This window comes from Ammospiza nelsoni, chromosome 2, assembly GCF_027579445.1.
Source record: "Ammospiza nelsoni isolate bAmmNel1 chromosome 2, bAmmNel1.pri, whole genome shotgun sequence".
Lineage (NCBI taxonomy): Eukaryota > Metazoa > Chordata > Aves > Passeriformes > Passerellidae > Ammospiza > Ammospiza nelsoni.
This window is the reverse complement of record NC_080634.1, coordinates 28,295,451-28,309,240: the sequence shown is the minus strand read 5'-3', so window position 1 is coordinate 28,309,240 and position 13,790 is coordinate 28,295,451. Positions and strand designations below refer to the sequence as shown.

The 13,790-nt window shown below is 41.2% G+C and overlaps 1 protein-coding gene across 1 annotated transcript in view; it reads right to left on the bottom strand.

Moving 5' to 3' along the window:
* Window positions 1–13,790, bottom strand: part of MAB21L3 (mab-21 like 3) — a 31,373-nt gene that overhangs the window by 8,899 nt on the left and 8,684 nt on the right. Inside the window, exons 2-3 of the mRNA XM_059466236.1 lie at window positions 6,536–6,638; window positions 2,404–2,544 (exon numbers count right to left, since the gene is read on the bottom strand). Coding sequence (XP_059322219.1) covers window positions 2,404–2,544; window positions 6,536–6,583 — 189 coding nt within the window. The 5' untranslated portion in view covers window positions 6,584–6,638. The remainder of the gene's footprint in view (window positions 1–2,403; window positions 2,545–6,535; window positions 6,639–13,790) is intronic.

Here is a 13,790-nt window from a genome sequence, read left to right as displayed (position 1 = left end):
TGTATTAAAATCCTGTATAGAGCATGCTGGGCAAATTAAATACAACCTCATTCTTGTGAATCTGGCCATGCTGTTCCAGGGAGACAGAAACAGTAGGTTAGAAAGAAAATAATTATGCTTTGAGGGGAAAAAAAAGTAAGCTCTTGTGCAAAAGACAAAACAGTCATGGAAGGATCAGTTTGGTGGGTGCAGTTGTCTGGAGAAGAGGGTGTGTGAGGAGGAAGTAAGCACAGGGATTGTCAGGCACCAGGAAGGCTTTGTACCTGGATGGATGGGTGGAATGGGCGCTTCCTCCGAAGCATAGCTGACCACTTGGCCAGTAAAGCTGGCTGATCCTGAGAGAAGCAGAAAGGAAGACAAGTACACAGAACAGAAAGAAAGCATGTGCTAGGTCACTCATTCACAGAGCAAAGCTGCAAGCTTCCCTGGGTGCTTGGAGTTTGTAAAAGGAAAATCCCCCCATTGCCCCCACCTTGATTAAACACTTGGCTATGCCACTGGGCAGTGCAGTACCAGTGATCAGTCTGGACCTCTTCCTTATAACTTTACTGAAGCCTCCGCAGCTTTTGCATCAGCCCTGCACAGTTGACAGCTCCAAAAATGGTGGGCCACAACAAAAACAAACACTTAGAACTTTTAAAAATTAAACAATCTGTTTTGTTCTTCTGAATTTTAATTCAGGTTTTTCATTAAAGCACGACTTCTTGTTACATGGGTCACAGGAAAACACTGAATACCTAGAGACTTTTCGTAACCATTCTCCACTCAGCCCTTCATATTTACAAGGGAGCTTGAGGCTTCTCAACGAATCTAGATGTCTCACCATGTTAAATTGATTCCTTTTAGCCAGAAGCTGAAAGTTCTGAAAAATCCTGTAGATTCAGCCAACAGAAAAAAAAGATGATGCAAAATGAAACATGGAATAATGAATACATGAATACATTGACTTTCCCTGGACACAAGTCTCCTCTATTTTGAAGTATGTCAGCAACAGTATTAAAGTTTCCAATTTTTGGAGGGAGACAGCCCAAACCAAAATAATTTCTCATCAGCTTGTTCTTTGCTTCCCCACACATACAGGACAGTTAGTCAGGTCCTCTGAGTATAACCTTCACAGATTTGTAACACTGGGTTCAGTTAAGCATGAACAACAGATCTGCCACCTTTAAAGGAACAGATTTTGAGGATTTCTTTCAAGCAGAATTTGTTCAGATCTTCATACTATGATACCAAGTTACTGCTCATAATAGATTGCCTTAGTGGTTTTGTTCTGCTTTGCTTTCCAGAACAACGGTTTTACCCTGACCCTGGCCCTGTCAGACCTCATTAGCCAAGCAGGTTTGTTCCAGCAGAAGAGGTGGCTGGCAGAGCCTGGCAGTCAGGAACTCGTGGACCAGGATGTGGCACTGTTTTACGTCGCTGTGGCCATACCTACAGACAAGACCACATGCTCTGGGATACACGAAATCCCAGCAAAGCTAGGAATCTCAGTGTCTGTGTCCCAGGGCATTATATTTTGCCTCCACCTCCATACCCTTCCAGCAGCTTCACACAAAGACTTCTTCCCTTTCAGTCCCAGAGAGCTGCAAAAGTTGCCTCGTGCTTTTGTGTATTTGCTGTGTTTTGATCTGTAAATGGCTGTGGTTCAGTATAATGGTTGACATTAATATTTCAACTAGTTCAGATGAAAAAAGTTGTTTTCATCTGAAGTTGTCATTGTTGTGATTGTTTCTTGTGTCTTTACTAGTTACTTTTGTGTAATGGAGTCACAAGAAAAAAGCAGCCTTCTTCTGTCACAGCTGGGACAGAGCATTATTGTTTTCATGTCTGAAGGTCTAAAACAGGGAGACATTTCACTTCTCCCACTAATAACCTTTTTTTTTTATCCCAATAAAAAGAAATTCCGATTCATGACAAGGAAAAAACATATTTTTCAGAAGAAGCTTTCTAATGTTCATAGCAGAAGAAGGACTTCTAATTTTTCTTTCTTTTGTTTTAGTGAGTTGACAGCTTTTCCACCTGTGAAAAATATAGGTCATAGCTCATGAAGACATGAGCATTTTTTTCTTATGTTACTGCTGTGTAACTTTCTTTCTGTCTCCCAAAGAGCTTTGGCTTCTGTTTGTGGATTGACAGCTCTGGCAATAGATGCTGTTTGTAAATACAGCAGCTCTAAGAGGCTCTGCTTGATTTACCCATCTCTCTTGAATGCTCCTCTGGCTGTGAGATGTCCATGAGTGAGTGCAAATGACCCAGTCACTAGAAGGCCACAGTGAAGTGTCAGCACATCGTCTGTGGTGTTTTGGGTGAGGCACCTGCCCATACAAACACTTACATAATGGAGAAATCACTTTCTGGTTGCCTACAGGCTGCCAGAGAGTGCATTAGAGCTCCTGTTCATACCTTAATGTTCTCATTGTGGATGCCAGAGTTGGAGATGGCCTGGAATCGCACGGCCTTGTAGCTGATTTCTGCAGTCAGCTGCTGGATGATTTTCTGCACCTCCTCCACTGCTTTGGAAACCAGGTAATGCCGCCTTTCCACCTGTCAGTTCCAGGAAAGACACTTCATGTTGCAGGTAATTGCAGTCTTTGTCTCCAGTGGGAAGCAGACAAGTCAGCTTAAAGCATCCTGAAACATTTGTGCTTGTGGTGCATTGAGATTAGAAATTGTTTCCCTGTGTATTGGAACCAATTTACCATGAGACAGAGCTGCGAACAGCAAAGGGTCAATATTCAAGACTATTGAGCATTAATTGATATTTCCATGCCAACGCCATTGGATGGAAGGAAAGGAGTTCATTACACAGATAAATTTGTTTTCAACTACAGCTACAGTCTCAATTCTTTATCCATTTGATGCAGAATACCAGTTACTCCCCTGCATATGGTAACCATTCTCAAAGTCAGGACATGTTCCATTCCAAGAGCTGACAGGACATCAAGAGTTACAGATCTGTCCATTAGTCAGGGGGGCAGATGTATCTGGCATCATTTAGATGCCTACCTTATACACTGAAAGTATCCACACTGTCTTTATGGTTGAAGTACAAATGAGACTCTACTCCTAGATAGTGTGAAAGCATCTTTCCAAAGCTGGTCCCATTGGGAACTAGGTGTTTGTGTGACTTAAAGGGTAATTCTTCAAGAAGTAGTAGCATAATGAATTATTGGAAATTATTTCAGTGAAATGTCTGAGTCTTGGGAAAACTGAGGTGAGGGGTGGACAACTCAGAAAAATATAAGATGAACCTGAACCTTCACTTATGACTAAAAATGAAGCACCATAGGGGGGACTGTCACAATCTGAACAAGGAGATTCAACAGGAGGAATGTGAAGGAACCATGTTAGTAAAGGGCATTTAATATTTTCCAAATATCCTTACACATGTAGCAAAGTGAGGAGATTCAGCTACTGTTAATGAAGTTCACGAACATATTTGTCATTACTTATGCAACCAGAATTACTTATGCAGAGTGAAATATTAAGAGTGTTTACTGCTCTTTTTTGGATCCTACACTTCATCTCATTTGGTTGCAGCTTTTGCTTTCTTCTTGATTCTTCTTTTTCTTCACTATATTCTACTAAACCTTATTGTCTGCAGGCAAGAAAAAAAAAATCAGAAACAGAGAAACAGAGTCCATCACCTGACTAAAGTGAATGATAAAGTGTAATTGCCAGTCAACATAATTGCTACAGTCTTTTGTTATTATCAAAGACCAAAAGGAAGCAAAAGCATAAGTTAAAAATTCTGTACTGTGAGGGTGGTGAGGCCTTGGCACAGGCTGCCTACAGTACAGAAGAAGCTGGGGATGCTCCATCCCTGGAAGTGTTCAAGGCCAGGCTGGACAGGGCTTTGAGCCCTGGTCCAGTGGAAGGTATCACAGTTCACAGCAGGGAAATTGCACTGTATGATCTTTAAAGGTGCCCTCCAACTCAAACCAACCTATGGCTTTCCAAAATTCCTGTGTCCTCTTCACTCAGCATCTTCTTCAGCACCTAAACAACTCTCTTTTCTCTTTTAAAAATATCACTGACAAGTACTTCTTTAGAAGTCCTTTTGGACACCTTTATGTCAAATGTTGAACTATCAGCAAAAAACATTCAAGTGTGTTGAAATGTGCCCCCAGGGCCTGGAAGGGGACAAAGAGATTCACTTCTTCACAAAAAGGGACCATTCAATGGGCTAAAGCAGACCAGTGCTTGCCTCACATCCATTAACCATGAACAGCAACTGACTAATACTGAACTTGAAGACAAGCAGAGTTTGAATACCTTCCTCCCTCAGACAACAAAGTTAAAGGTATTTTTACTAAGCTCAATAGCTTTTGTAAGTGGGAAATACATCAGACAACAGCATCATACTCCCTTGACTGAGCTCTCATCCACTCTTGACATCCTGCTTCTTTGCTATCTTAACACCATGTAGTCCTTTATGTTTATATAATGTCCTTTAATTTCCCTAGTAGTTCACCCTCCCCCTCATTCCAATTCATCCTTTTCTCTAAGAGCAGTTTTAGCTACTTACATGTACTTTAAAAAAACCCCACTGAAATATTTTAGCCCATATTCATTTTCATCTCTTCATCTCAGATATCATTTATGGCACTTCTCCATCTGTATCTATACTGTATCTATTTTCTCCACCTTATTTTTGTTCATCCAGAACAACTCCTTAGAAGAGTCCAATAAGCTTGACAGATACCTAATGGTTTCTCCAGGAAGTGAATGGTGAGTGCCAGAGAAAGTTGTCCATGTCTAAGAGCTTTTAGACAAAAACCTTTTAGACTTTTTTCAAACTGAAGAGTATAAAAAGTATACACAGTGGGTCAGCTCAAAAGACCTAGAGTGCACTCTGTATGCATTGCTCATGCTCTGTTCTCTCTAAGGGGCACCTGCTGGGAACATTTCTTGCCACCTCCAATATCCAGGGACAATCCAATCAACCCAGCCTGGCCTCATTTAATTCTACCTTCATCACCTACTGGCTAGGCTACAACAGTTGTCATGAATTCTTTATAAGAGTATACACTCAAAAGAACAGTTGAGGGAGTACCACTAAAGTCCACTTTCAATGTGTACTCCGCATCACTGGATGGAGCAGGGATAAAAGAACAATAGGCATGTGACTGCTCACTATAATTAGCTAACTACAATTAGCTAACTATAATTATAACTATGAATTGTTAAGAACATTTGGATTTTCTCTTATTTACCCAGCCACATCCACTCCATATGCATTTGAATTTTTCCCTTGATGAGTGGCGTAAGGATGAAATCTATGGTATTACAGAGATTCATTGCACCAGGTGGTTGACCTGTTTCCAAAAACAGGCAGAATTTGACAAGCTGAACTGCCTGAAGTTGGACAAGAGACTCAGGAGCAGGCAGAAATAAGAATCCATCAGAGCTGGAGGGCTGCTAGAAAACAGACTTCCAGTATAACCTAAAATATTGGCAACTATGAGCCTCACTGAACTACAGTCTGCTTCTGTTCCTTGTACTTATGGCTGTCATATGAGCATTTTCCTGTGCATGGCTTCCCTCTGTTCCCTCCTTTGTAGCTCTTCTTTTTAAATCTTCAGAGAAGCACTCACTGTTATAGCTCACTGAACAGATTCTCATGGAATGATTTTCCTGTGCACAACACCCCACGCCTGAAGAAGGTATATTTCTGGGAGAACCTTCATACTTGCCACTAAAACATTTCCATAGAGAAAACAAACCTTTCTTACCAGCCCCTTCATTGTACCAGAATAGGCTATCCTTTACAGAAAATAAAACCTTATACTTTCTGATTTTGAAATTATTTGTCACTTTGGTGTCTTGCATTTTGTTGGGAAAAGCAGGCTATAAAACAGGATCTAGCTAAGTACTACCATGAAATATGTCAGCTTTAAAAAATGTTATGGTTCACTTAGAGCTTTTATTAAACAGTATTGTTTCACAGAAGATTTTATTCTGTTTTATTTCATTTCATAATGGGGGAAAAATTGAGGGCTGGAATATCTTATAAAATAGAAAATGAGATTCCAGTCTTCATGTGCTAATGAGACATGATATTTTAATCATGGTATATAGAGAAGTATCCTAAGCTGAGGTGACAGACTGATGACTGAATTCTAACAATATTGGTCTGTCTCTGCAGTTCCTACATGAATCTTTCTTAGAGGCAACGCCTGGTGTTGGTCTTGTTTCAGTCAAGCCAAGACCGCCAGACAGGGAGAGAGGCAAGGACACTTCCTTAGATTTAAATGCTGGCAATTACAGCTCACATCTGGAATTCTAGATTAGGAACAAAAATTCAGGATACCTAGAAGAAGAGGATGAGCACCTTGAAAAATTAGGCTACCAGCAGATAAGATTCTGCAACAGAAACCTAGAAATCTCATTAGAAATACAGTTCTCATGAAACTTCACCCAATCTTGTCTCAGAAATGAAGACAGCAGGCGAGCAACTAACTGTCAAATTTGGCACCCTTCAGAATCAACACCTAGTGTGGGAGACAGAAAATCTGGTCAGATAAAGTCTTACCTTGCTCTGGATGTAGATTTCTACATCTTCATCTGTGAAGGGTTTCATGGCAAGATGGTCTTTGCTGCTCTTTAAAGTGTGAATTCACTCTTCACTTGTTCACCTGCCTCTGGAAGTAGAGGAACACTCAGAGAGAGCTGCTCAGAGCCTTCTTGCCCTGTGAAGCTCAAGTCACCTAGTATCTCTGTGCTGGGGATGAGTAAGAGAAGAGAGAAGCAAGGAAGCATGCCTATTTTTAATAATTTTCTTTTTCTGGTCTGAGCTATGATGGTGACATCCAGCTCATTCAGAAAACTATCTCCAAGTATTATTCTCTAAGTTCAATTGTTATTATTCATCGTATTACTTTTAAATGGTGGATCTTGCATGCAGGCAAACACAAAAATACCCCAGCAACTGCTCTGTCTCAGGGCAGATCTGGAAGTGCTTTTCAAATGCAGTGCAGCTTCAGTACATTTATGCACAGCATTATTACTCTGCTGCCTTGCTAGACCTTCACTACATCCTTTCTTAAATGCTCTCAGTTATTCCTTGTTGACTAATCACTCTCTTTCCATCTGAAAATGCATGGGTATTTTTACACTCAGATCACTCACTGGGGTTGCAATCTGCAACCCCTGCTCCCCTCTTCTCACCTCTCCTTATATCTCCTCTCTCTCTCTGGCTGTATTGACAGTAAATATTGTTCAGCCTGTCGCCTCCTGTAGCTTGCTTCGCTTTCTTTACAGTAAACAGACAGAAAGCTGCCTCTCGTTTTCTGCCAGCAGCTCAGCTAACAACCCCATATGGATGATTCAGAGGCAAAAACAATTGATCAGGCCTCATTGATCCAGTGAAGCTTGCTGGCTTTTAGAAAGAAGGGTACATCAGCACATGGAATGGAGTGATAGAGTATAGAGATGAGATCCCATGCTGCTAAGCATTCCTTATTAAGGAAGGCACACTCTACTTTTGGGTAAGATCACTATTTCCCCCTGGAAAATGATCTTTGACATCCCTTGACCAATTTACTGCCTCTGCAGCAGCTGGCAAAGGCAGCACCTGGGTGGGCACTGGGTGCTACCTCAGGAGAGGCACTGTTGTTGCTAGTTATCCTTCATTATGTCCTTCATTAAGTCAAATACGAAGTACATTAATTTAAGTGATTGATTGGAGCACAAATACCTGCAGGACATCTGTTTCTCCAGCACCTACAAAGCAAACCTTCCTATGCCAGACAGCTGCCACTGTCTTTTTGCTGAGGGACTTGAGGACTCCTTCACAAAGACATGTAGCCATCTACTTCCCAAACCAGCTTCCACTAGAGTTGGGCACTGACAAAGATTTTCTTGGTTCCTCAATGTTTAGTGACTCATGCCACATTCTTGCTCACTTCAAAACTTACTGGCTACCTTTCCTCTGAGGAGCCAGCAGTTTATGTGAGTTCTACTAGGGAAACCAGATAAACGGCAGGGTCTGAAAGAGGGTAAGCGAAAATTACAGGTTGGAGCAGAACTTGTAGAGGCAGGTTGGATGGGATTATATCCAAGTAGAGTGTACAAGAGAGAAGAATTAGCCTTTTAAATGGCATTATAAGCATGCTCCTAAAACATTAAGCCCCTTGTGCCTTCTCAGATAGTCAGCTGCACATACAGCAGACAACTTCCTTTACACTCTTGACACCACCACACATTAATACTCAGAACCTTGAATATGTATTATGAAGGAAGAAGAGATTCAAGGGTCTCTCTTTTTTGCACCTGTAAGGTCTCTTCTCATGACAACTGTCCAGAGACATGGTGCTGGCAGAGAGATGAAGTGGGTTTGGTAATTTTTCTTTTATATAATAACATACCTTATGCTCATAATCATTATTATTATAATGCATCCATTATTTCCATCCTGTCAGTAGCACATATTATGCTACTATTTGGCTGAGAGTAAATACTACAACTGATAAAGGCCTTTACACCACCAGCAAAAACAGGTTGGAGTGGTATGGGAGGCAGCAGCCAGTCTTAATCTCACAAGAACTTGTGTTAGTCACATGAGGACCAGATAGCACAGAATGCAGCAAAAAGTAGAGGCAGATGGCCATGTGTGAAGAGAGAATGTTACTGTGGGAAAAGCCTTCATCAGAAGGAAAGAGTGAAGAGAAAGGACAGAGCAGAAATCAGAACATCTGCAGAGATAAAAGAGGATGTAGATACAAAGTGGGAAGAATCCAGGCTTCTCCAGTGAGGTCTACTGAGCTGATGTAGTGGTACTGCAGAGAAACCTCCATTAGATGCATCCTTCTCAGGACCTTCTACCACGACAGTGCTTGAATAAGACTAAGGTGGAGAAAATCTGAGATGGATCCAAGCTCCAAAAGCTAATAAACAAAATCTCCTGAGAAAATATTTTCTCTGAGCCTACAACAACTTAATTCCCCAGGCACACCAGCAAGAGGGAGTGAAGAATGGCTATTTCTTTTTCCTCGCTCTTCAAGAAGCACAGAAGGAAAGAAGGAGACCATGAAGAGGATGAGGCCGGTCTCTTCTCAGTGGTTTCAAGCATCAGGACAAGAGACAATGGGCAGAAACTGATGCACAGGAAGTTCCACCTGAATATGAGAAAGAACCTCTTGAATGTGGGGCTGATTGAACACTGGAACAGGTTGCCCAGAGAGGTTGTGGAGTCTCCCTCACTGGAAATATTCCAGAACTGTCTGTATGCAACCCTGTGCCATGTGCTCTGGGATGACCCTGCTTGAGCAGGGAGGTTGGACCAGATGACCATTCTTTTGTGAAAAGCTCACAACAGCTTCATGGAGATAAAAAGCACTCTGCTGAAGCCAGGCAACCATGTGAAGATCAAACCACAAAAGGTCTCTTCAGTTCTAGTTAGCTCACAATCCATCAGATATCAGGGACATGAACACTGTTGAGAGCTTTTGAACTTGATTAATTTGGCAAATTAAACTCCCAAGTATACTTGTTTCTAAGGAGATTCCCATCCACACTGAGAATGGCTATCTTTTTGACACCTCCAAATCCCTTTCTTTTCTAGTGATTGTTAGAAGTGTCTTAAGTCCCCGCTAGGGTTGGGGCATATTTTTGAGAGAGTTTCTCCAGACAGATCTTGCTGAAGCACTGCAACCTTCCTTCCCTCTTCGGTGGTGTCTCTGAGGAGGTTTTCAGCATCCCATATCTAATTAGCCAACCACAGACACCCAAATTCTGCTTGATAACCATCCATTGATTTATACAGCTTCTCTCAAATATTTTCAAGCCACACTTCAATACTTTGGTTTTCTCAAGTCACAGTTCCCTGCCTGCTGATCTGCATAAGATCATATGGAATGACTAAGGTGTATTACATCACCCCATTTATACTATTTCAGTTCCCATTTCATAGTACCTTGTAATGGAGTTCAGATGGTGGCTAATTTCCTTTCTACCTGCATCTTCATTTACTTAGCAGTACTCTTTTAAGAGGACTTAGAAATTTCCTAGTATCTGCAAAAACACTGAATCTGTGGTATATAATTTTCATTCATGCTGTTGGCAATGTGCAGGACTGAATATGATTTTGGATCTGTGAAACCCTTGTGAAAGTATTCTGAATATATGCCTTGAATGGTATTAGATTGGCTCTTGTACGTTCTGAAGATGCCAATTACTGATGCTTTCCATCCTTGCTTGGCTTTCCTTTCTTCACTCTTAAGTTTCACAGATATGACAAAGACATTTCAAACCTACAATCAAAAGTAATACGAACTGTGAACTGCACAACAATAAAGAAATCACCAACATCTTGTAAATAAGAGCAGCAGTATTAACTGCACAGGGTTGTCCAATGTTGTGCCTTTTTCTGTTGGGCAACTATTTAGAAAAACTATTCATATGGAACAGTGAGCATGTATTAAAAAGCCTCTGCTAAATCACACAAATGAGTCAGACCAATGTACCACTTGTGACTCACAGATGATCTGCAGTGGCAACAAATAAGCCCTGCTGAAGATTCTGCCTTCCAGATGAAATACAACCCTGAATTTCTAGTTGCTAATGATGACCCATCTCTTCTTGCTCTAATTACCGGAGGCATCAAGTCTGTTGCATTAGCTGAAGCATGTACTTGGGTCAAGACAGACTACTAGACCAAATGATCCCAACAGATTTAATAATCTCTGACAGTTCTCTTGCCTTCTTAAACTGTTGTCCCATTTCTTCCCATTAGTGGATTAAGTGACTGTGCAAAATGAGTAATTGTAGCTCGAATCCCCTATACCATTTATGCTGTGATAGTCATTAGAACTGCTCAGCCTCCATTCAGAGGATAGCAGCATAACATAATCAGGCTTTTTGGGGGCAAAAGTTCTGGGAATTTATTTGGGTTTTTTTCCACTTTGTCTTTTAACAAGTTGATAAGAGCAAAGGGGATACTTCAATGACAAAAGCCTGGGATGGACTAGAGGGAAAAGAAAGTCCTGCTAATTCACTGTGACAGCACCAGAATCACATGTGGGTGCCAAATTGAAATGCTTCTCCACTCATTCCCTCCCATTACCAATCAATACTTGGCAGGCTCAAAAATGCTCCAAATGCTTATGCTGCTTGTTCTCACTGCCACACGTTCTCACATTAGCCTTGGGCCTGCACTTCATATGATGCAAGCTAAAGGTTTATATCCTTTCCAAACTAAGTACAGGATTGGATCAGGTCCAGTCATTTATAAAACCAGGTACTTTTTTTCCATTTGTGGTCATACCAGACATGTCAGAAAAGGCAGACAGCTTTTGCTAGAAATGAGTTCTCTTAATCTGGGAAGAGATTTTAAACCCCAAATTGTTTACAACCTGAATGTTTTCAGGCTGCAGTCTAATATTTCCAAAGAAAGTGATCACTCCAGGATCACCAGCTGAGGATGTGGGAAATTCTGAAAAATGCTGATATTATAATGCTGCTACCCACCACTGACCAGCCTCAACTAGGAAATTCACCAGAATCCAGTCCATTTTGCAGCTGCTGTTAAGTATTAAGCCACTGGGCAACAAATATAAATCACACAGCAGTGCTTCTAGTATTGCCAACATCACTGGGACCAAGTGTGGTGATGTGCCCAGGGTCTGGAAATTTCCAAGTTTAAAATGGTCAGCTCAGAAGATGGCAGAAGAGACAGGAAGCTGGGAGTCCTGGCTGCATCAGCTCTGAGGCTTCCAGGAGAGTTCACTGAGATGTGGGACAGGAAGACTGGCATTTTGTGTTCTGAATCCATGTTCTGTCCTCTGAAAGTTCACTGAAATAGTGTAATTTCAGTGCATCATAATATAAACATAAAATATTCCACTAGACCATTTCTAAGGATATTTTTCCTCTGTGTTTTATCCATCACTAAACTACAACTACTGTTCTACTGTTTCAATCAGGATGTCCCACCATCTAGAAAACCTACCTGCAGCCAACATCCACAAAAATGAGAGACTTCCAGCACTTTTATTTATATGCCTACATAAACAGCCTGCATGCCAAAAAGGAAATACTTGATACCACTGATTTTAACACATGGTTAGAAAAACAGCATCTGGAAAAAACATGTTTGACAGAGCACAGTGCAACTGGGAAAACTTTTACCACTGGAAGTCTTTTCAGGTGAGAAAAAGCTGCCTCACTTTTGATGTCAGCATAGCGTTGCTGGTTATTTTCAGGTGTCAAAAAAAGGATTTCAAATTTAGGGGCACAGTAACTTGGGACAGAGAGACCAAGTCCAAGATTTAAAAGAGTCAAACCAAGAAGCATGCTTGCAATGATGCTCTTTCAACAAGAGGGGCTGAATGAGACTGGATCACTGCATTTCCAGGAGCTGGTATTTTTTTTCATGACTGCTCTCAGAGCACAATGTTAGTTTGTATTATTTTTACACTTTGCTGTTGTGTCCAAATTGACCGGATTCCGAACTTATTGCTCGAGTCCACAGCAGTTTGAAGTAAATTGAGTAAATTACCAGTGCTAAGTGAGAACAGTCACTCCAACACAAACTCACTTGGGAAAGAGAAGACTCAGACTGGCATCCCTGTTTCTGTGCTTCACCCAGTCACTGACTAATAAAAAATGTACAAGAGTTCACTGGAGCCAGAGCTAGAAACTAGGTCTCATATATCACAGACCAACAACAGCTACACACCCATTAAGATCTATTGCCTTCTCTTGATCAAAATACAATTACTGCAAAACAAACAGGTCAGCTTGAGCAAGGAAACTGAGAAGGGTCTCCAGGCCCAAAAAACACCTGGTCCCTGGGAGCTATTTTAGAGTGCTGGAAAAAATACTTGTGTGGGAGGACAGTGAGATTAAATAAAAAGCTAAACCAAACAAATAAAACAACAAAAAAAAACTCCAACAACAATGAAGCAAACCACCCCCATCCTCTCCCACCCTAAACAAACAAAAACCCACAAAAAGCCCCCAGGAGAGTGAAGACAGCTGACAACCACATTCTGTCTGAACCACATGAAAAGCAGATGTGTTTTTGTATGATCTTGGTTAACAGTATTGCCAATCTACTCTAAAAGCTGTCTGATCAAACTCCTCAGCTTGCCACCCCATACACAAGGTCAAAGATACCAAACTTCCCAGGTGATCCTTAGGATATGTCAACTTGGACACTGTGTTGTGTCCTGGGGCTAATGTGGCACTGTGGAGAGGACACAAAGGAGAAGCTGAAGAAGCAGTCAGGATTAAAGGAAGAGTTTGCCAATATTCCTGTAGAAGTGTCTCAAGAAAAGCACAGGGGAAGGCCCAGACAACTACATGCTTTGTGTGGGAAGAAAGCAGAGGAGGAGAGTCACTGGGACTCTGCCATGCATGGGCCCAGAGAGTAACAACTGCCATGCAGGAACAATTACTGTACAATAAGAGCACCAGCAGAAGTGAGAAATAATTTGCTTTTTATTGGAAGCATGATATATGTACCATAAAGCAGACCAAGATAATCAGCAAACTAGTGAGAACAAGCCTTGTCAGAATCTCTACAGAGGCTTCAGTCAGGTATTTTCAGAGAATTTCTAGACAGATCAGATAATGACCTCCATAGATACACACTCCAGCTTTGCTGAAGATGAGCTAACACAGCCTCCAGTCCAAGCTAAGTCTGGCTAATACATATGCTATTCTTTTAGTCTATAACTTCTGAAAATTTGTCATCTGAAGAGCAGGTAGCAGGAGAAAGCAAGCAAGCAAGCAATTTAATTCTCAAGCAAACAATTCCTCCTTCATCTCAGACCAATAAAACTATA